Source organism: Sinohyriopsis cumingii, chromosome 1, assembly GCF_028554795.1.
Source record: "Sinohyriopsis cumingii isolate HCF-2022 chromosome 1, ASM2855479v2, whole genome shotgun sequence".
NCBI lineage: Eukaryota > Metazoa > Mollusca > Bivalvia > Unionida > Unionidae > Sinohyriopsis > Sinohyriopsis cumingii.
This window is the reverse complement of record NC_142961.1, coordinates 64,256,165-64,280,262: the sequence shown is the minus strand read 5'-3', so window position 1 is coordinate 64,280,262 and position 24,098 is coordinate 64,256,165. Positions and strand designations below refer to the sequence as shown.

At 35.3% G+C, this 24,098-nt stretch overlaps 1 protein-coding gene across 1 annotated transcript in view; it reads right to left on the bottom strand.

The window, feature by feature from the left end:
• Nucleotides 1-23,733, bottom strand: part of LOC149807003 (uncharacterized) — a 42,287-nt gene extending 18,554 nt beyond the window's left edge. Inside the window, exons 1-5 of the mRNA XM_089950114.1 lie at nt 23,427-23,733; nt 22,554-22,645; nt 20,075-20,396; nt 11,012-11,102; nt 6,732-6,857 (exon numbers count right to left, since the gene is read on the bottom strand). Coding sequence (XP_089806240.1) covers nt 6,732-6,857; nt 11,012-11,102; nt 20,075-20,396; nt 22,554-22,645; nt 23,427-23,733 — 938 coding nt within the window. The remainder of the gene's footprint in view (nt 1-6,731; nt 6,858-11,011; nt 11,103-20,074; nt 20,397-22,553; nt 22,646-23,426) is intronic.
• Nucleotides 23,734-24,098: the final 365 nt, after the last annotated feature.

The window sequence follows — 24,098 nt, the reverse complement described above, 5'->3', positions numbered from 1 at the left end:
GACCAGTACAATGATCATCCAAGATGACCATGCAGACATGTACAATGATCATCCAAAATGACCATGCAAACATGTACAATGATCATCCAAGATGACCATGCAGACATGTACAATGATCATCTAAGATGACCATGCAGACATGTATAATGATCATCTAAGATGACCATGCAGACATGCACAATGATCATCCAAGATGACCATGCATACATGTACACTGATCATCCAAGATGACCATGCAGACATGTACAATGATCATCCAAGATGACCATGCAAGCACATGCACATTCTTCAATGAAAGCTAAAACCTATAACAATTTTAAATGTTTAGAACTTGAAACTGAGTGAAATGTCCAGAAAAATAATTGTCTTTTTCTTAGTAAAATTTAAACTTCTGTTATTTCACAAAACTGAAATAATTAAAAATTTGAAACTCTGCTCCACTGCTCTGGCATTACATTATAAATACTAAATTATACAAGATGTACCATATTTTGTATACTGAATTGTGATGTGATTATGGTCAACAATTTTGGTACAGGATGAAGGGCACAATGCAGGTCTGGTTTCTTGTCCTAATTATTTGATCTGACCAGAGAACATGGTATTCATGTTGTATCTACCAAAGCAGTTTGCATAGATACAGAAAGTACACACCATCCAGTGATCAGTCAAGGACATGAGGATTTTAATGAACTCAATCTAATGCTCGAGTTATGCTACAGCTAGGAAAACTGGTATGCCAAAGAACAAGATGGGATATTAAGCTGCATTATACAGTAGCATCATTTGGCACCTCAGTACAATAGCGACTACATGGTAAAAACTAAAGGAAAAGTTAAAAAAATATAAAACTGAATCACACAACTATTTAGGATGAAAAATCCTTCCAAATTAATATGAACAATGAAGTACAACAAGATAAATACATGTATATAAAATTTTCAAACATTAAAATTCTTTAAAATGTAAATACCAGTAGATTAAAAATGTGGATAACATGTAAAATTCATAAAACACATACTAAAAATTTCTTGTATAAAATGCACTCCTTCAAAAAGTCCAAGATTTTCTTGGGTCATAAATTATTATACAGTTTATTCATGTGGTTGACATCAACAAGCTGATGGATAAAGGAAAGTCTCTGCAACTCATTACCCAAGCTATTAGGAAAAATTAATAAAATAACTGGGAATTACCAAAAACAGGTAAAAATAGATCTCCCATTTTAATATTATTGGACTTTCAAAAATTCTTGCAATCTAACTGCATTTATAAAAAGTAAATTAGAACAGAAACAGACAAACTGCACATGCTATACCCTTTTCATGATCTTTGCCCATATCATGGCTTTGCCTCTGCAGCTACTGCATGATAAGGTAAATACCTGGGGTAATGTTTCATCAAAATATTTGCAGGGGTTAAAAAGTGACAGCTTGATAATCAAACTGGCCACTATAAATTGTGACCCTGAACTTGAGCCAGGGGCTATAAATATGAATCATGAAGACTCTGTGAAGTCAAGATATAGGCTAGAGTTTCATAAAATGTCTTCTCTGGTTCAAAATTTTTATCTGTACATGGGCAGAGGACATGGTTGATATTTTCCTGTCATGACCTTGACATGAAAAAAGCATGTGACATATTGTTTTGCTATATTTAACTGGTTGAAATTTCATCAAAATATACAAAAGTGATTCAAAAGTTATTTTCCAGACAACAATACAAGACAGTCAAATTTTCTACTTCTGTGACCTTCACCTTGAGCATGAGGTGTGACAATGGTACATGACATACCATCTATACATGATATATACAGTGTGGCCCCACTATAGCATGCTCTGTTTTAACATGAATTCGGATATAACACGGTCGTGGTGTGGCTCCTGAAATTTCATATACATGTATTTTTCTAGTACATGAAAAAAAAATCTTAAAAGTATCCCCCAAAAAACGTAAAAAGTTTACCATCGTGGCGTGGCTCCTAAAATTTTATATGTATTTTTCTCGTACACAAAAAAGTTTTTTCTCCTTAAAAGTATGAAAAATAATGTGTAAAAAGTTTATTCTGGGATGTATAGGGCTTCGCCAATGTCACAAACTTGGGAAAAAAATTCCCTTATTGACGGCAAAATATACCATCTGCCAATTTTTTTTATATTGGCAACATTGTTGGCCGTTTAAACTTGTATATACAACCATTGGTTTGGAGTGGAGAAATTCAGAGGCCCCATGAAAGGAAGCCACAAACTGGATATAAAATGCACTGAAATTTATCTATTGTTACATAAACAAATTCTTTGTCCATGTTGACAATCATCTAAACTGTGCATTGTTATATCATAATCTGCTTATCTTGACATCTAGCATGAGTACTGTATGTTGTGAGATATCTGCTTTTTTGTTGTTGACATTTTTGGTAATGGCGATCAACCGGACAAGGCATTGTCTCGTAAATCTATCTGTCGTTGGATTTTCGGCTGCTCGCTAGTGATTAATATATTTACATAGACTGACATTTGTATGTGGTTGGTAAGTTGTTGTTGTTGTTGTTGTTGTTGTAGGGTTTAACACCATTTTTCAGCACATGATAGGCTATACATGGCGGCCAGTATTAACAGTGGAGGAAGAACCTGGGAAAACCCCGGAAAGAACCACTGACCACGAGAAGCTACTGGCAAGCTTTCTCACATACCCACATTGGCTGAATCCGAGACTTGAACCCACGCAGACAGAGGTCAGATGGCAGTGATCAGTAACGGAGAGTGCTTTAGACAACTCAGCTACTCAGGGGCCCCTGGATAGTAAGTAAAATTCCTCTACATTTCACTCAGAATTAAATCCTTCAGAACACACATTTTCTGTAATAATCCCTGTCATCAGACCAGAACACCTGCGTCTCTATCATCCATTGACTCTTTGTATAATTTCTGAGGCATGCAACCACAAATGTAAAAAAACCCCCAAAAACCTCTTACTTATTTGTATATTCAATAGGCAGGAAAGAACAGTAACTAGAATAGACCAAACAATGGCCAGTCCCTTTTTACAAATGTACCCAGATAAAATAGTTTGCTGAAATTTCAAAGGAAACAGATTACCTTTCGAGCACCAATTGTCATGAAAATGTACTCAGCAAATGAAGAAGAAAAAAAAATCAGTCTCAATCATGCAATACAATTATTTGATGTTGCCACCATAATAAGAAATGGGCATTTAGTGGTGACTTCAATAACACATGCACCATTCATCAAAGAAAGCCGACTACAATCTTCAATAAAAACAAAGAACATTTCTTCAACGGAAGTCAGTACTAAACTTAAATAAAAGTAATGGAATCTGATGGATTTCTGCATTTTCCAACGTGCAAAGGCAGCTTAAATGCAAACTAACTTTTACCAACTTGGGACATACTCAAAAGTAAATGAGCTTCATCATTCGTTATATTTTTTCCACTGAATTCAGACCATTATGACCTGTGACAAAATTATTGAATATTTTAAATCTGTGTGTGTGCATATTTTCAATGGAATTCCTTGTATTGTGGATTCAATGTATATAATGAGATTTGCAGGTGAGTACACGGTGTTGATACTCTGTTCATGCTATACATTAGACATGTATATATAAACAGTATTCACATATATGTACCAATTTGTGGTTCTCTAAATAAAGTAAACTATTATATATACCTTCTCTGTTTTTACTACAGGTGTATTTCTCATTTAATATGCATCAATTTAAGATGGTAACTGTGCAGATGAAGCACATATTATACTGCCCTAATTTATTAACTAAGCCCCACACCCACCCCGCAAATGTTTTTGGGGTGGGTGCATCATTTCTGCAGCTAACTGACCTGGCTGCTTATAGCACGGTTTGGTCTATAACACGGTCAGGTTCTATGGCTCCCAACTACCCTGTTATAGCAAGGGTCACACCGTAATTGGTTCAAGTTACATTAAATATCTCAATGGTCCAATAGTTATACTCCAGACAAGAATACAAGTCACTAAATAACATTTCCCTTGCCATAGGCTTTACCCAAAGGACATAGCATGGGTAAAGTTCTAATAAAATATCTTCAGTTGTTCAAAGGTTATGCTCTGCATAAGGATAAAAGTCACAAATAACATTGTAACTATCTAATCATGAACCATACTTGAGCAAAGTTTCATGACAATCACTCCAACCATTACAAAGTTATATCCTGCACAAGCAAATGTTAATGTATTAGTAGACAATGCTAATAATGTTCTTCACCTGTCCTAAGATAGGTGTATAAAATATTCAAGCAACAAAATTATTCAGGAATGCCAATTTATAAAAAGTCAAACAATGAAAACAAAAGTCTTATGTGCTTGACTTTGTTATACTGTAAGCAGATTCAAGCTACAGAAAGTTATTTCAAACAGTCCCTGTAACACCTCTAGACATCATATAATGGTATCCTCAACATTTTCAATGTGTTGCTTGCTCGTCTGATCTAATCTTTACACTGATCGTCGTCTATCTGTGCCTTCAGAAAATACATAGTTTTTACTCAACTTCTTGCTTTTATTTTAAAGACTTATTTAAATCATACTTTTATCCTCAGTCTCACACACACACACACACACACTCTCTAAAGTCCAGCAGTCAAACTGTAAACTGTAAAGATCCAGATCTGCCAACGCTTTATGCACTGGCACATATTTGGTCCATGCAGACTGTTCAAAGGAATCAGCAGAACAAACAGCATAGAATATGATCTGCTGCTATATTATGTGATGGCAGATCAGGGTCTATGCAGTTTGTATCTGGACTAAGCTTAAAGGCGAAAACATTCTGTATTTAGCTCTTACATTTCCAATTTTACCAACACAAATACATGCAGATGCAAATGGCATGGAATATTTTAAAACAATGTTGCACTATCTATTGATTCATATAGCTTGTTTTGCCAGTGATAAGTCCAGGAGACAAAGCTAATATATTTGACCAAAAGCAGCAAGTGGGCTTATTATCAGACAACAATATTCTTATCAAATATTGACTAGAATGTTACAAACCTGTGGGTGTAGGTTTATCATCATGCAATGGACTTATCATTGGCTAATTGTGGGTATTTAAGTTTGACTTCAAGTATTTAAAAATGCTGGCTATCAACCCAACAACAATTTTGTTTGTTATTCTTGGCGATTATCTAGCTTCCTGACCAAACAAAATTGGCAATGCAAGACTTAGCATCTACCACTTGAAATAATGGTAATTTTTAGGAAGGTAAAGTTAAATGGATTTAGAACAGAATTACAAACAAGTAAAGTTCCAACTAAAAGCAAAGAACTGTATCCCAAATTGCTGAAGCCTAAAACAAATGCAAACTAAGCTACAAATTTAAGCTTTAAAATAATTAAATTGCTGAAGACACACACTTCTTGTGTAATCTCTAATAGTTTTCTTTACCAAATTGCAAACCATTGCAAGAACTAATCATGCTGCATCAAGTAAAACTTACCAAACCCATATGTGTCAAGCAAATTTAGTACTGTATACAGCTTACCCAAATTTTATTTTCTGGTGTATCCATGATAAAAGTCTTTACTGCAATTCTAGTGAAAAAGCTGTGAATCAAGATAACAATCTAAGATCTGGACATGTTCAAAGTCAATAAAAACACAGAAAACATTAATGCTGACATTCAATATGCCATGAAAACTATATGCATGCCCATGCACAAACACATGCATAATGTTTAACAGTCCTCCATGGAGACATTTGCAGGATGAGGTTAACTCTGGAGATTACCGACCAAAATGTGTCGATAAACTGGGCCTTTGGTCAACATATGCAATCTTGAACAAAACTTACTGTGCTGACACCGCTACTTTCTAATAAGCCTTACCATGACCATGGCCAATGACCTTTGGATCCCAAAATATATAGGTTGCTTTGTTTGTCATCCACAGTGTCTGGTCAAGAAGGTTACTCTAGAACTAAGGTGTGTTGCAAAACCCATTTTTTTAAGCCACAATGACCTTAACCTTAGACACAAAACTCAACAGTCCTCTTCCCGATTATAAGTGCCAGCCCTCCACAAAGTATGTCAAGGTATGTGGTACTGAACTAAAATTATCATGTATAAATATTCTTTCAGACAAAGTGACCTTGACTACTGACCTTCTGCTGTTAAAGTGCTATTAAACCAACTAGCCCACCAAACGTAACCATCCACAAAGTTCATTCCAGGTACATAATGAAGAACCAATGTTATTCTGTGGAAACAATTTTTTCTTCATTCAGAAACAGTGACCTTGACCTTTGATATTTTCAACCCAACATCAAAAGAACTCTTCCTCAAAACAAGTGCAAGTCATCCACAAAGTTTTGGTACCTGTAGATGGTGAAGAACTCAAGCTAACTGTACATAAATTTATTTATTGTCAATGATTTCCATAATTCCTCTCAATGAAAAAGAAGAAGAAAAAGAAAAAACACAAGAAAATGTATGATTATTTAACAAGGCAAAACCCATCATGAAACCTAACAAAATATAATCAACTGATGACTTACTTGAAAGAGACTTGGCAAATTACATTGTCAAACTAAAGTACAATCATTGTGGTTCAAACTGTTGATGCAAATCAAATCAGCGAACTAAAGGAGCGTGCCATTGCTTCATATCCAGAGTATCTGCCATGCTAGGAACAGCGTGCACTAGGGAAAATAAGCTTAAAATCTTAAGATCCCCTTACCTATTTTTAAATAAGAAATTAATATCCCCATACAGTACATCAGAGGGAAATGGAAAGACTCTAGATGCCAGTGAAAACTCGTGAGATTTTCCTAGCCGCCAACTTTTATTTTCTATGTATAGAAGTCTGAAAAGAAACATTTGCATGTTTTACAAAAATAGACTTCACATTATTTTAACAGCAGATGCAAAATTTTAACCCATCTTCCCTATTTCAAACAATTAAGGACCAAATTTTACAAAAACAATACTTTTCTTGCACCATAAACAGTTACATGTACTGCAAAATGACTAATAAAGTGCTTGTGTACTACACTTTGAAAGTCAACAAATCACACAGTATTCATGAAACTTTAGGTCAGTATCTGAACATTCAATAGTACTAACAATCGTCTGCTGAGGAATTCACTCGAGGAGCTCGTACCCTTGAACATATTACAGGATTGGTGAGCAATTTGCTCACATAAATATATCCCATCCTTTCCCACATCCCACCCTTACTCAATAATGGCGACAAGTCTAGAGTAAAAAAGGCATAGTTCTTCTTAAAACTGTGTACAAAGTGTGGTCAACATGATATCTTCTTCAGATATGCACAATCTTTACAAATTTTTACAGCTATCCACTAAAAATACAGGAGTAGGTGCATTCACAAAATTCTGTAAGACACTACATGCAGCTTAAGTAAAAAGGGCAATAACTCTTATAAATACCAAAGGAGCACAAAAATGTGTCAATATGTGCATATTCATGTGATGACCATAATACTGCAAGTGTCAAGTTTCATAGCAGTCCATAAAGTCACTGTAAGACAAGCTACATTCTGAATCCAGTAAGCATTGGCTCTAACACAAGAGTCCTTTGACGGGAATGATACTCTACTGGACAAACAAAATTTCCAAGGATCCTAATCAAGACCATTTCTTCTTTTTAACTGCTAAGTGTTGAAAACATCTGGCGGTCATGTTATATCAAGATCAGCACCCTTTTCATTTAGGAACTAGACATCATGGCAAGTCTTGTGGTAAAAGCCCCATGTTGAACTATGGTAGTTCAATTGGTTAAACATTGGACTCATCATCCAATGCTCACAGGTTTGCAGACCCACCAATCCTAAAATGACTTTTTCAGTAAGGCAGTCAATGTTTTTTTTTGTAAGTCAGACCAATTTTTAGTAAGGAGTAATAAAATATCATTGACTGATATTGTCAAGTTGGAAAATATGCATTTAAAAGTTCACAAGTATAATTAGAGACTGATGCAGTGATGGTATGTTCAACCAAAAAGTTTTGTAAGTTATCTCAATAACTTCTTGTTATCTCTCAACCTGTTATCTCTCCTTGGCTTTTTTTCAATTTCATATGGCAATGGCAGTTATCTTTTCCAAAATGAAACACTCAAATCAACATGATGTCCAATAAACGTAACTGTTGCCCTCCTACCATTGTTCCCAAGAATTCTGAATATTCCTTTTTATCCTTTTGTGCCATTTCATTTTCTTAGGAGGCTTATTGTACCTTTCATTCTGAACATGTAGCATTTTTTGCATGCCATTTTAAAAATATCTATAAGCAACAGCTTGAAACAATATGTATGTGTGTGTGATTCAGATGCTTTAAATTACACATATTGTTTCACTACTCCATTGATCAAGTGGATAGAGCATCCACATTGGATGCAGGAGGTTGTGGGTTGAAACCCTGGCCGAGTCATACCAAAGACTTATAAAAATGGTACTAACAGCTGCCTCGCTAGGCGCTCAGCATTAAGACGCTAGTGTTAGGACTGGTTGGCCTGGTGTCAGGATAATGTGACTGGGTGGGACATCATGCTACATGTCTGTGGCATGATGCCCCAGTGCTAGACATCACTATAAACTGCCACACTGCAGACATCATAGCGATATGACTGAAAAAGTTACGTTAATAATCCTAATCACACACACACCCCACACCAATATGGTGTCTGTGTTAGTGAAGAATTTCCTGTTTGAACTGAAATGCAATGGAGAAGATAGTGTCTGAGGTCCTCTGGTGACAATTTGGTTAGAAATTATAAACAGATGAATGAAAGGGAAAGGTTTTGTTCAATTTTTAATCCTTGATGTTTCTTGTTTTTCAAAATTATGGGGGGGGGGGCAGTTAGAAACAGCTGGGAAGGCAAGAACTATAATAGTATTCACAAGAATCTATCATACACTAAATTGGCTCCAAGAAAAAAGAGCTATATTTATTAAAAACAAGAGTCCCTTGAAGGGACTGATACTCTACTACCTGAAATGAATGTCCAGGAATTTAAGATAGGACCAATTGTTCTTTTTAACATCTAAAAGTTGAAACCATCTCCGATATTCTGGAGTTAAAAGATTATAAAATTTGGATATAAGAACGAGTCCATGTTTCTTTAGAACAAAATAGACATGTACATATGACCATCCATTCAGCAGAATTAATGACAAATTTTTCAATATTTTCATTGTGTCAGCCATGTGCAAGATCAAAATGGGTAGCAATAACAAGATTTTCAAGATGGCTGCTATGGCGGCCAAACAGGATGTCAGACCAGCAACATATCTTAGGATTAATGTGACATCATAAAATGTCTTTTATTGAAAACACCATGCTGATATGACCATCCATTCAGATGGAGCAGCAATAACTATATTTCAAGATGGTCACTATGGTGGCCATATTGTATGTCAAAGGCAGCACCATTTTAATTTACGACCAACTAGAACATCACAAGAAGTCTGGTGACAACCCCACACTGATATTAGTAATAACATGATTTTCATGATTGGTACCAAATTGGATATCAGATCAGCTTAATTTCTGTTTAGGCCCATCTAGACTTCATAAGGAATTTTTAGGTGAAAACCCCATGTTGACATAACCATCCAATTAGAAGTAGTGACAGGATTTTCAAAATGGCCACTGTAGTGGCCATATTAGATGTCTCAGCATAACCATTTTCATTTGGGACCAACTACACATCACAAGAAGTCTTCTGGTGAAAACCCCTTGTCAATATGACTTTCTGTTTAGGAGTAGTTATGACAATATTTTCATGATGACTGCTGTTATGGCCATAATGGATTTCAGACTAGTACCATTTTCATTTTGGACCAACCATTTAAAAGTCTTTTTAGTGAAAACAAAATATTAACATAACCATCCATTTAACAGAAGCAATATTTTCAAGATTACTGCTGTGATGGCCATAGTGGATGTCTAAACAGCAACATTTCCATTTAAGACCAACTTGATCTTGATACGAATGTGTGTAAAGTATTATGGCAATGCTCTAATCAATTCATGAGTAAGAAATGGACAGACATTAGACAAAAAACCATCCCATAAGCTATTCTAGTCTACACTTTTATTGGCACTACATAGCCACTTTGGTGCTGAGGTGCCATAAAACATTACTACTATGACCATTAGAGCTATAAAATCACATTGATTTGTTGACATGTACATCTGATGATTATAATGCTTCCTAAATACAATGGTGATTTCACTGAAATTTTGAGGACAAGCTCTGTTCTTAAGACAGATTCTGACATAAAATTCATTCAGCTGCATGTCATGAAAGACAAGAACTCTTATACAAGCTGCAGGAGCAAAGTGATTCTTCAATCTGTGCATTTTTAAGTAATTACCATAATATTTAACAAGATTTATGACAATCTGTCTAAAAATGTGAGACCACTGGTGTAGCAACATCCCATGCAACCCCTGCAACTGCTTGGGGTTGGGGGCCCAAAACTCTCATCAAACATTATTTGTATTTCAAAGGGGCCACAAAATATAGTTTTATGGTGAAGCCCAGAAATCCTTGCAACTCTACTGCTTGCTGTGCTAACAAGATTTTGTCATACAACAGATTAAGGTAACAGACAACAAAGGCAACAATATTGCTAGGACACCCTTAAAAAATATGTTACTAATCAGCAAATCATTAACATATGTCATGAAGAAGCTGTTTTTGATAAAAAATTTAACAACAATGAAATATCATGACTTGGAGTATCAAACTAACAGTGTAGCTAGCAGACAGTGTAAACCATGTACAGGCAAATGGTCCATTAACAGTGTTTGTGCAACTAGCTTAAAAACCTATTACCTTACTAACTGCAACATTGTACCCATCTACTTTTACAATACTGTAACACTGGTTGCATTACCAGCTTTGTGCATTGAATTTTGAGCCAATCACTTGAACAGGTATTGAGAAGGCTGCATAAATAAGGTTCTATGTCATCAATAAGGTCTTACTTACTCTGGTATATGAGCATCTGGGGACAGGTGGTCTACTCCAAAGCCCTCTCCCTTCAACCTGTCCAGTACTGTGTCATTACCTAGGAAATGACCTAAAATAAACAAATAACATTTACTGACCAGGCACAGTAAAAATTGCTTAAGATCTGTGTATGAATATAGGCATACAACTTTATATTTGTAATTTTGTTTTAAATTAAAGTTACTAGCCCTGAAGTTGTTTTGAATGTAAAAAAATCCCTTGTCTAATATTAGAAAATTGGTCCATTTTTAGAAAATATCTTAATAACATTAGAAAATAAATACATTTTTGTTTTGGTCTAAAAAGGCATGCCAAAGCAAAATAAGAAAATCTGAGAGAACAGAATTATCTCCAACAGGCTAACTCCACCTTTGATTGAGTATGTATGTATGTATGTACGTATGTGCGTGCGTGCGTGCACGCACATACAGACAGACGGACGGACGGATGGATGGATGGATGCATGCATGTATGTATGTATTGTAATAACCTGCATTTAGGGAGTAAGGTGTGCTTGCTTGTATACGGTAAACACCATTGATACAAACCACCCAATTCGGTCTCAATTGTTTTTAAATCAGTGCATTACCAATTGCTCAAATGAGCTGACATTAATATTTTCTAGGGTCCTCTGTTTTGTTTACTTCGTGAACTGATAGTTGGTATAGTCTACATGTTTTGAGTTAGTGAAAATAGGGAGTATCATGCTGGTGGCTGGTATCCTTGATAATTTGAATAATGACTATTTCTAGTTAACTGTTTAAGACTGTACGATATATACTCGATGTGTTTATAGCCCCTTTGATACATGCACATGTTGACTGCCCTGTCATGTGGTCTACCTCAGTAATATTGTAAGAGTGCATAACACAGTTTCCGAACCATTGCTATAAGCAGGCATTTGCCGTGAAATACAAAACTGTTTTTTTTTTTCTTCTTTTTCTTGGAGCAATACAATCGCAATGTAGCAATGTGTAAAATATCAAGCTGGTAATTTCTATAAATAATCACTGTGTAAATTGACTAAATATATGCATGCAATACTAGCTCATGCTTGTTTGAATATTCCAACAAAAATTGTGGGTTTTATGGGTTTTGCTAGAACTGTGGGTTTTGTGGGCCCTATCGGTTGTGGGTTTTGTTAGAACTGTGGGTTTTGTGGGTGTTGTTGGATTTGTGGGCTCTGTTGGTTGTGGGTTTTGTGGGATTTGTCAGGAGTATATAAGGCTTTGTGGGCTGCTTGTAGGGATTCAGTCAGCTTGCAGCAATCAAAGTAGGTACTGTTATTGGCTTTTTTTTTGTTGTTTGTTTTGTTTATTATAGTTATGTAATTAGGCAATATTTTGGACAGTAAATTTTTAAAAAGTTTTATTTAAGTAGAAATCAATATTTATTTAGGAATTAATTTTTTTATTTGTAATTCCTTTCTCTCTTTCAAATTATATGCATTCTAGTCATTTCTAATTTATTTTTACATGCAAATTAGATATTGTTTTATCATTTGTTATAGACATACATAAAAGTTTCTCTACATTACAAATATATAATTCCTTTTCTTAAATTATAGGGCCAACAAAGTTCTTAGAGAAATAGAATATCTAAGTCATTATAAGCGTTTTCCTCACCGACTTGACATTCTAAATTCAACAATACTTGATTATTCTAGCAAACTATACAACATAAGTTATGTTTCTATTTTATATTTTACTAGTTTTCCTCACCAACTTGACAGCCAATTTACTTCTATCTATATCAATTCACTTCAAATAAGTATTATGCTATAGTTGAAGTGTAAAGTCAAGCAAGTGTTTTCCTTGCAGATTTTTACATTTCACAATTACAATCAAGTCATACTTTTTTTCTTCTTCAATAGTAAACTTTATTGCAACCAAATCCAAATATGGTAAATCTTATTAATTTTCAATCATCAAAAGAAGTAATAATATAATGAACTAATAGTATAGTGTTAATCTATACCCTGACCTTGTGTGAAATTACCATATACCATACCATACTGTACCTCAAGACAATTATATTATAGTGCTAATGTATACCACGACCTTGTATGAAATTATCATATACCATACTGTACCTCTGTACCTCAAGACAATTATAGTCAAGTGCTAATGTATACCACGACCTTGTGTGAAATTACCATATACCATACTGTACCTCAAGATAATTATAGTATTTTGGCTTAGTACAAAAACAACAAGACTGTCATGGTTATGAACTGACATTATTCAATGTTTCTTAATAAATAAATCATCTTGTGTTATGGCTGAAAAGAAATCAAGAGTTCGAGTTTACTCCATTCTCCCCATCCTTAGTCAGCTGATAAGAAGCATACTCATCCCTGGTGCCATACTCCAGTGTAGTATTATCAGGTCCTAGCTCGGCCGTTACACGATATATGTACAGTGTGACCCCACTATAACACGGTAGTTGGGAACCACAGAACCCGACTGTGTTATAGACTGAACTATGTTATAAGCAACCAGGTCAGTTAGCTGCTGAAAATGATACATGCATCCCCAAAAAAAGAGAAGGCATATATAATAGTTTACTTAATTTAGAGAACCACAAATTGGTACATATATGTGAATACTGTTTATATATACATGTCTAATGTATAACATGAATAGAGTATCAACACCGTGTATTCACCCGTGAATCTCATCATATACATTGAATCCATAATACAAGTGACTCCATCAAAAATATGCACACACAGAGATTTAAAATATTCAATAATTTTGTCATAGGTCATACTGGTCTGAATTAGTGGAAAAACATAGCACAATCATGTAACGAATGACAAAGCACATTTACTTTTCAGTACGTCCCAAGATGGTCAAAGTTAGTTTGAATTTTAAGCCACCTTTGGTAGCATTCATAAGTATACAATTTTTCACTGCAAAATGGAAACTTTACAGCATAGTTAACATGTTCCAGTCATGTTGGAAAATGCAAAAATCCATCAGATTCCATTACTTTTATTTAAGTTTAGTACTGACTTACTTTGAAGAAAAGTTCTCTGTTTTTATTGAAGATTGTAGTAGGCTTTCTTTGATGAAGGGTGCATGTGTTATTGAAGTCACCACTAAAGGACAGCTTTGCAGAACCAAACAGATACCACAACATCAAATAATTGTATTGTATGATTGATACTAATTTTTTTCCATTTTCTGAGTATGTTTTCATAACAATTGGTGCTTCAAAGGTAATATGTTTCCCTTGAAATTTCTGCAAACTATTTTATCTGAGTACATTTTTAAAAGGGAATTGGCCATCGTTTGGTCTATTCTAGTTGCTGTTCTTCCCTGCCTATTGAATAAACCAATAAGTAATATGTGCATTTTTTTTATAAAAAAATTATTTTTTTATTTTTACATAATGTGGTAGCAGCATAATGCTTGCCTTCCATGCATGCATCAGAAGTTTAACAAAGGGTAAACGGACAATAAAGACGCAGGTGTTTTGGTCCGAAGACAGGGATTATTACAGAATGTGAGTGTTGTTATGTACATTTGATTTACTTGTATCTGATTTATATATATATATATATATATATATATATATATATATATATATATATATATATATATATATATATATATATATATATATGATATTGTAATGTAAATTAATTCACTAGAGATGATACTTTTTTCAGAATATAGTTTGACCTTGACTGTTAGTTTATAAACACCAGGTGTTGATCTAAATCCTGACCTTGTTTCAAAATTTGTAGCAACCATCGTAAACAAGTGCTATTTTATTTTAAAATGATTGGTTTTCGTCAGGGTCACACTGGGTAAACCTGATCTGTAACAAGTACTTGCTTCTATACCCTTCGAGAAGATGATCACGTGACCCCTTGTTTATGTTTTAGAAAGACCATATAACCCATGTTTTGGAGAATTAATCTCAGTAGAAGCTGGGGTGTTAAACTGTTAGTTGTATGTTGTGCTGTTTGAAGTTATTTCAAATTACTTGGTTTGGAGTTATTTCAAATTATTTGGATTCAAAAGGATTAATTCTGTCATTTTTCTGGAAAATATGTGTGCTCATGTAATATTGTGGAACAAGAACCATTTATAATATAAATTTATTCAGCTATCAGAAACGGAGTGATAAATCCTTGTTTCTACAAGGAACTGTAGACTTCAACACTACAGATTGCAGCAAACTTCATCGTCCTCCATCTTGGATTCTTCGTTGGGATTCAAACGTGAATTCAGATGAACATTTTGTTATTAGGACTATTAAAATTTTATTCTTGGATTATTTTTCAATTTCATTCTATAAAACCATAAGTTCATATCTTTTCACTTTTACAGAATTTTTCCAGGGAATTAAATTATTGTATTTTTTCAAAGCTTGTTGTTTTTACTCTTTCTTGTGTTACTGTTTATTCGAGCCTAAACAAGTGACATAAGAGTGTTCTGAAGAATTTAATTCTGAGTGAAAAGAGCAATTTTCCTTACCATCCACAAACAAATGTTCGTCTACGTAAATATATTAATTACTAATGAACAGCCATTTATCTGATGACAATGCCTCATCCAGTTGATCTCTGTTACCAGAAATGTCAACAACAAAAAGGCGGTTATCTCACAACATACAGTACTCATGCTAGATGTCAAGATAAGTGGATTATGATATAACAATGCACTGTTTAGAAGGTTTGTCAATATGGACAAAGAATTTGTTTATGTAACAATAGATACTTTTCAGTGCATTCCCCTAACTGAAAATAAACTTGTTATGTTTTTTTTGGTACTTTTAAGAAATTTGTTTTTTTCATGTACAAGAAAATTAAAGGTATATGAAATTTCAGGAGCTACACCACAGCCATGTTATATCCGAATTCATGTTATAATGGAGCGTGCTATAGCGGGGTCACTATATATATATATATATATATATATATATATATATATATATTGATGCATGTATGCATGATGTATAGGGTTTAATGGTACATCAACACAACTCTGGCCATACAGTGTGGGAGCTGTTAAGTATCCACAAAGGGCAAACAAAACAAAGATACTGGTAAAAAGGGTACAATTTTCAAAATATAAAGTCATATTTTTAATGTAAACTGCACTCTTTGACAAAGTACAAGACCTTCACAACTGGAACATCCTCATGAAAGCATCCCAAGGCAAAAGGGTTAGTCACCTCTTTATGGCATGCACCCAGAAGGGTGCACTGGGCCTGTTCTACATCCTATGATGTGCAGGAGGGTGCAATGGGCCTGTTTTACATCCATGAGTCCACAGTGAATATTTAGACTATGTACTCAGCACGTGTTTTCAGGAGGATTAGGCTACAGTTTTAGAGGGGCACCGTCTGCCCGAGTGGACTTGGTGCTTGAATTTACATATTTCTCACTTGTCTCACCTCGGTCCACCTGAGTTGGGTCCAAACTTGATTAATTTGGTAATTGCGAAAGCTTGCCAGTTGCTTCCTGTGGGTTGGTGGTCGTACCTGGGGTTTTTCTGAGTGTTTCCTCCACAAAATATTCTGGTTACCATATTCTGTGCAAAAAATGGCATGAAATCTAACAAAGCCGGAGTGAAAAAGCTAACATTTTATCCATTACTCTGAGTGCCCTTCGTGGATTAGTTTCAGAGTCCTCTCCCTTCACCAATATTTTTAAGTGATGTGTATGTTTCAGTAGTCTTCATGCAGTGTTGTGATGGTAACTGCATTCAAACATCTGAATCACACATTAACACCAGAGTACAGTTAAAATCTTATAAAACTTATTTTTGCTATTAATTCAGAATTAACTTTTTCTTCTTTATCTATTTAAACATGTAACAGTAACAATCATGCATGGTTTGCTATGTGCGAATATTAATTCTTTTTCATCATTTCTGTCACGTTTGCCTGCTGTGATTACGTAAGTCAGGAACAAAGGAATGGGTTAGCGCAATGAGTATGTCGACCCTGCACTGTTACGGCGATTTTGTTTGTACAAGAACCCTTCGTTAGGTGTTATCGCTCGCATATAGATGTTAAAAGCTTTGTTCTAAGAACAAAGGACCCTCGATGCTATTGTAAATCTCTCCGCTTGACAGATGGCCTGAGGCTCGTCTATTAAGTTGGACCGACTGGGGGTAGAATTGATATCCAATCAGAACTGGGGAAGGGTGGGACCATCAATTCGAACCAGAACTTAACAGTCATTTGAACTAATAACGAATTAGTGATTTGTAAGCCGTTGTACTGGTAAAGCAGAATATACTCACTCTGAGGGAGCCACTCGTGATTTGGCGGGAAAACTCTTAGTACATTCTAAGGACAGAAAGCTTCGTAAAGGTCAGTGAGTTATTTGCTCGATTGTTGCAGAATGTTACGGCACTGTAATTGTAATTAAGTGCAGTATGTATATTTACTTATTAGAATCGTTAGCATGTAGAATTACCCTTGTATTGTTTAATTTACATGCATACTTGAGAAAGGAGCTATGATTATGTAGATTGCTCGCTCGTCAGAATTAATACTGTATTTCGCTATTTAGTTACTTCGTAGTAAACTAGTGTATTTACTCATGTGATATTCTAGATTTTGCCATTGTGAATTAAATGGTAGCTTGTAAATTGGTTGCAGTGTGTAAATTTAAATAATTTGAATATTTGTGTACACTTGTGGGAGTGTAATGTACAGAAATGCATCAGATTATTGTGATATTGTTGAGAATAATGAGATTAAGGAAATATATATATTGATGTGACGCAATTTAGTGATTTCTGTATGATAAGTAGGATACCGCTCTTATTGCAACGTTGTTTCTATAAGAACGTGTGTTTTTCGATGTGCAAGAATGCGTGACCAAAGATGTAGATAACCTTGATCTGATGATTGATTGATTGTTGATTTAGTGTGAGCGAGATGGCTAACACAAATGCTAACGTCCTTGTGTTTTTCGTAGGAAGCTTTTGAGGACAGAGTAGTGAAGTCCCGAGTCTCAGAGAGACAGGATAGAAATAGGCGGAGAACGCCGGAAGGAGAAATAGAGAATAGAATTAGGCGGGGAACAAGCCTCGTTGAAGGAAAGAGAGAAAGAAAAGGAGGAGGAGAAAGGAAGACAAAGGGGGAGGAGGACAGGAAGAATCGGAGAATGCCGGAAGGAGGAAAGCAATTGGCGTAGTAAACTCAGATGAGTAGAAACCAAGTACAGGGGAAAGCCATCTCACACTAAAATCACGTGATGAAATAGGTTGTCACATGGTCGAGAGGAAACAGATTGGTTGAGAACTTAATATCGTTTAATTTGTATTATGTATTAAATTGTTATTCTTTTGGATTTCACCCCTGTGTTCTTAATAATTTAATTGTCGGTATTGCTGACTGGGGGCTCGGAGCTTTACCTCTCTCTATCACTAATTTCACTTCCTACAAAAATGAGCCAGGGTGGGAATTCCACAGTAATTCAAATAAATATTGGGAGCACCCCACCCCAACGCATCACAGGGAGTCATATAGAACTTCACAATTTCTTTGCACTGAGCAGTACATTTTTAGGTAACTGCTTAGGAAATATTTCACTCATAAATAAATGTTTTTTAAAAGAAGCCTAAATGAGAAGTTTTTTAAACATTTTCTTTACATGCACTTCAAAAAGATAATAAATATGCTCAGCCTTGTATTCGTAAAAAAAATGTGTTTGTAGCATTCTCGGATGAGATGTGTTAATGTAGCTGAATCCATGTATCAATATCCAATCTCACACAGCCTAGATACCCTGGTGTGTTGTTAAACTTATCTTTTTCTGGGCCATGTCCAAAACAATTTTTTGTGTTCCACAAAATGTGTGTATTGACTGAAAACATGCAGTCCTTCAGTCACATAGAAGACAGAAATTTTCCAAGCATATAATATGAACTATGGCCCAAAATACATCTTTCCGGTAACAGAAATAGAGATGCATGCAAAGGTGTATTTTCAACTTGTCTACTCGACATCAACCATTGTGTATTCTCATTTTGTATGTAAATCAAAATCTGGTTCAGAATCTCTGTAATACCAAGTCATTACCTGCCAAACATCTGGAAGTTGCTTTATTGCTCAGAAATGACATATATTATACCGAACAATTTGCTGAAGCAGTTATTTATCAATAGATGTTAGGTGCTGGCTGACTTGTGAGACATATATGACTTTTCAAACAGGAGAAGTAGCAATAACAAGATTTTCAAGATGGGCAAAGTTGGCCACTGTGGTGGTGATACTGGACACCAGATCAGTGCCATTTTCTTTTAGAACCAACCTCTTATCACAGTGAAAATCCTATGCTGGTATGACCACTCAATCAGCAGTAGCAACATCAAAATGTTCAAGATAGCTGTGGCCATTGTGGTGGCCATACTGGATGTTTGAGTGGCACCATTTTCATTTCGGACCATGTAGAAGAGGATGAATGGGCATGTTAAGCTTCGTGGCAATAACTCCAAGTATTTTTGGAGAAGCAATGATATCAAAAAAAGAATGGACAATCGACAACAGTCAAGCCCATACGCTCTTCTGGCTAATGACCAGTAGAGCTTTAAACAAAAAATCAATTTTAAAAAAGGTACCCCACTAAATACTATGGTTATAAGAATCATTAACTTTTGGCTTATAGCACCTGGATTTTGCTGATTCAGCACCATTAAAACCCCACTCATGCATACTACAGCAGAAATCTCAACATTGTTGATAACTATACACTATAACTGGTACCTATGATTCACTATTTTCTGTGAAACATATACTCTGAAATAATGTATATTTGGGACACCTAAAATAACTACACAAATATCTTTATCAGCATATATCTTTATATATTTGATGTCAAAATCACATGAAAATGAATGAAAGGAACCAACAAATTTCGTATTTGGAAATGTCAAGCTGGGTTTAACCAGACTAGATTGGTGTACTTTTTAGAAATTGTCATCTTGTACTAAAAACAAGATGGCTATTTTATCATCAAGACCTAACTACATCATCACAAGAAAAATAAAAAAAGAAATTCTATCTTACCAGCACCAAATGCAAAGAAGAAACTTTTCTTTGGGTGTGTTTTTAGAAGACTTATAACCCTGTCTGCCATTCTCCTATTGCGTTTATTTATGAGCTCCATCTTGAAGTAATCATCGATGACTTTGGCAGTTTCCAGGTCCTCTGGCTGAATGGATGAGTTGGACAGTAGTGGAAGCTGGGCAGAATCATGGTCAAAGATAACTGAGTTGAGATCACCACAGTTGTAGTGGTGAATGAGGTCATCTGTGGTGTACACACTTCGTCCCTTGCTTGTACGTAGCACTTCTTGCTGCCAAAGCGTCTGGTTCAATGCAAAAAGCACCTGCAATGACAGTAATTTTAATATTAAAACATTATATTGAATTTACACTATATGGCAAAATACATATTTGTCATAGTTATCACAATGATCAGTACTTCTGTAAATGTAGTTTTATACTAATGTGAAATAGTGAAATATATATATATATATATATATATATATATATATATATATATATATATATATATATATATATATATATATATATATATATATATATATATATACAGCATCTCATATTATCAAACATGTACACAATTATGTACCAGATATGCTCACTTGTAAGTCAAGTCCAACTGCAAAATGTGCAGACCCAGATCAGTCATCACATAATGTGCTGGCAGATCTGCATCTATGCAGTTTGTTGGGAATTATCAGTAGAACAAACAACACAGACCTGATCTGCATGTGCATTATGTTATGTAGATCAGGTTCTCTGAGAAGGATGCCACCATTGGGTAAGACATTTCTCAGAGAGGAACAGTAAACATAAAACACTCAACAAACAAGAAAATACTAGTGGACCTGAGGAAATTACATCAAACTTAAAACAGAAAATAACTGCTCTCCTGGAAATGATAGGATGTGTGTGTGTGTGATTTGAATTTTTAACGTAGCTTTAATAATTTTTTAGTTATATCGCTACGATGTCTACAGTGTGACAGTTTATAGTGATGTCTAGACTGGGGCATCATGTTGCAGACATGTAGCATGATGTCCCACCCAGTTACATTATCCTGACACCAGGCCAACCAGTCCTAACACTAACCTCTTAATGCTGAGCACCAAGCAAAGCAACTGTAAGTACCATTTTTGTAAGTCTTTGGTATGACTCGGCCGGGGATCAAACCCACGACCTCCCGTATCAGAGGCGAACACTCTAAATGCTAGGATGAATTGCAGACTTAGCAAGGAAAACATGTACTTGACCCATTAACATATGCTAGTAAATAACAATAAAAACATTTTTTAAAACTTTTATAATAAAAATCCAAATATTTACAAAAGCTGAATCTGGCCACCACCTCCTTGGCATACATAACACATTTCAAACATGTGATGATCATAAGTATAATTTTGTTTGTAATATTCAAAACTGATCTGTGATAAATGCACTGTTATGTAAACAAGCAAAACAAACCTCTTAATTATTTTGTCATGAAAAAGGAAAAGATCCTATTAATATCATTAAATTTTTAACTAGACTTCTCCAGAATTTCCATATATTCCTTACTGACAGAAACTACTGTAGATTCGGTACATTGAAGAAGTACAGAGGTAAAAAGCATGAGCTAATTAATGGATATTATCTAACCAAACTAAATGCTTTGAAATTAAAAACTTATTGTTACAGCTGATTTGATTAGACCATTATGTGTGCTTCAACCAATCAAAAGACTGGTTACATTTTTCTTTGCAAACTTACTCAACACAGAGCAATATTTTATTTGCAATGAATTGTTGGACAGTACCCTTTATACAGTATGTACTTATGCCAACTTATCTATTTGGTGAGGGAAAAAATTTGACAGTTACTAAAAAGCAGAACTCTTTCATACATATGTGTGCCTTTATCTTAGAGATAGGATCAACAAAGTGGTACACAGGCATACCTTCTAGTAACGATTAGAAGTATACCAAGTTTCATCAATTATTCTCATGGCACCAAAGTTAAACTGCAAAGAGAACAGCAAAACAGAACACAAAATTTTGAGCTATGACTTTAATATTACAATCTAGTACATCCCACATGTGGTGCACAAAATATCTTCTAATGATATATCATTATCCACCATTTTTTATCCCTAATTTCAAATGGCTGTTAAGATTATTGACTGGAAATGAAAATGTGATGAAAAATTCCATTCTGACATGAAAATTGCAGGTATAAATATGGGATTGGGGTGCATAAACTTTTTCTGCTATGAACTGCCATTGACTTCTCTGGTCAAGTGGATAATATTCTTATGCTTTTTTTAAATATAGGTATCCCAAAATATGGACCTTTTTGACCTCACTTGTGTATTTGATTTTCTGTTGTTGTTTTTAAATACTTAAGGTTGCTGATTGCGGCATTAAATTTGTACATAAAAGACTGACCCCTACCCCCATGGGGAGGGGAGACGATCCATGCTTTAAGGTCTTGCCTCAAATCACCACAAGTTTGTGAAGGTTCTCAAATACTGCATAACCCTTGACTAGCTGAATAATGGTGTCATCTGGGAGTGGAATGATGATTCTGAACTTGCCTTTAACATTATAAAAAGTTTTTTTTTACCATGAGCTCATGTGTCTGGACTTCTCCTAATGATTCACTCTGCATTGTGACAGTTCTGGGTTTGCCTTGAGAGTTATTTTGGCCCAAAAGAATAAAAATAGGATTGGAAAACAATAGTATATGCTAGCAGACAATTAAAGACAAGAGAGAAAAAGTAATCTCTAATAACAGAAATGTTTACAGTAGAGTATGGGGTAGAAACTTTTACACAATATTTGTATGGTCACAAATTCATGGTAGTCAAGGATCAACCTCCATTGAAATAGTTTAGGATGAAAAAGCAGGGTGGTGGACTAGCCAGATTGTTCCTGTTCATTTGGGAACATGACATGACAGACAGTTAAGTACAAGGCTGGAGAAGCTCACGAAAATGCAGATGGGCTTAGTCAAGAGGAACACACAGAGGGTGGCAATCTGAATGAAGACAACAAGAAAGCATGGTGCAAATGAATAAATTACATAACATTAAACTTTTAACTAGAGAGAGAGTACATGATTTACAGGAGAAAGACACAATTTTAAAATTCACTGAATCTTGTTTGACAGGGGATGGACAGGTACCTGGCCTGTCCACCTGGATCTGGCTGAGTTCTGCACTACCCAGAAATACCTGACGTGGTAAGGTACCCAGACACAGCAAAATTTCTCTACCAATCCATCCCTTATAACTGATAATGGCACTATATTATTTCCCGATGTTTCGAGTTCAACATGGGGAAAAAATGTACAAAATACATATAAAAAAGAAACACTTAACACAAAAATATCTGTCTGAGGTGTGGTGGGTGCTGCAAATGGTTCATGGTTCTTTCTTTGCCATCTTTTTTCCTCCAAACTGACCCATCTGTTTTGTTCAAAAGTGGCAGTGGCCTGGTGAACTGTACATCGCCAGCTTTCACAGTCAGCAGCATGTGATGCCCATTGGTGCTGGTCGATGCTACAGGCTGTGAGGGTCTTTTTCAAGAAGTCTTTACATCTCTTTCGAGGTGCCCCTCTATCACAGTGGCCAGTGGACAGCTCACCATACAGTTTGATCTTTGGCAGGCAATGATCCTCCATCCTAGAGACGTGCCCTGCCCAGCATAGCTGTATTTTCATAAGCGTGGATTCAACGCTGGTGATCCCTGCTTGTTTGAGGACTTCAGTATTGGTGACAAAGTCACTCCAGTGGATGTTGAGGATGGTGTGGAGGCAGCGCTGATGAAAGTGTTCAAGGAGGCGGAGGTGGTGGCTGTAGGTGACCCAGGATTCGGTGCCATATAGGAGGGAGGTCAGTACAACAGCTCTGTAGATGCTGATCTTTGAATGACATAAGTGCATTAGTAAAAAGGTATCTACCACATCTTATCACCCTGAAACTGATGGCCTTGTCAAGCAAATTAATGCCACACTGACCAACATGCCATTTATGCACTGAGTCAGAC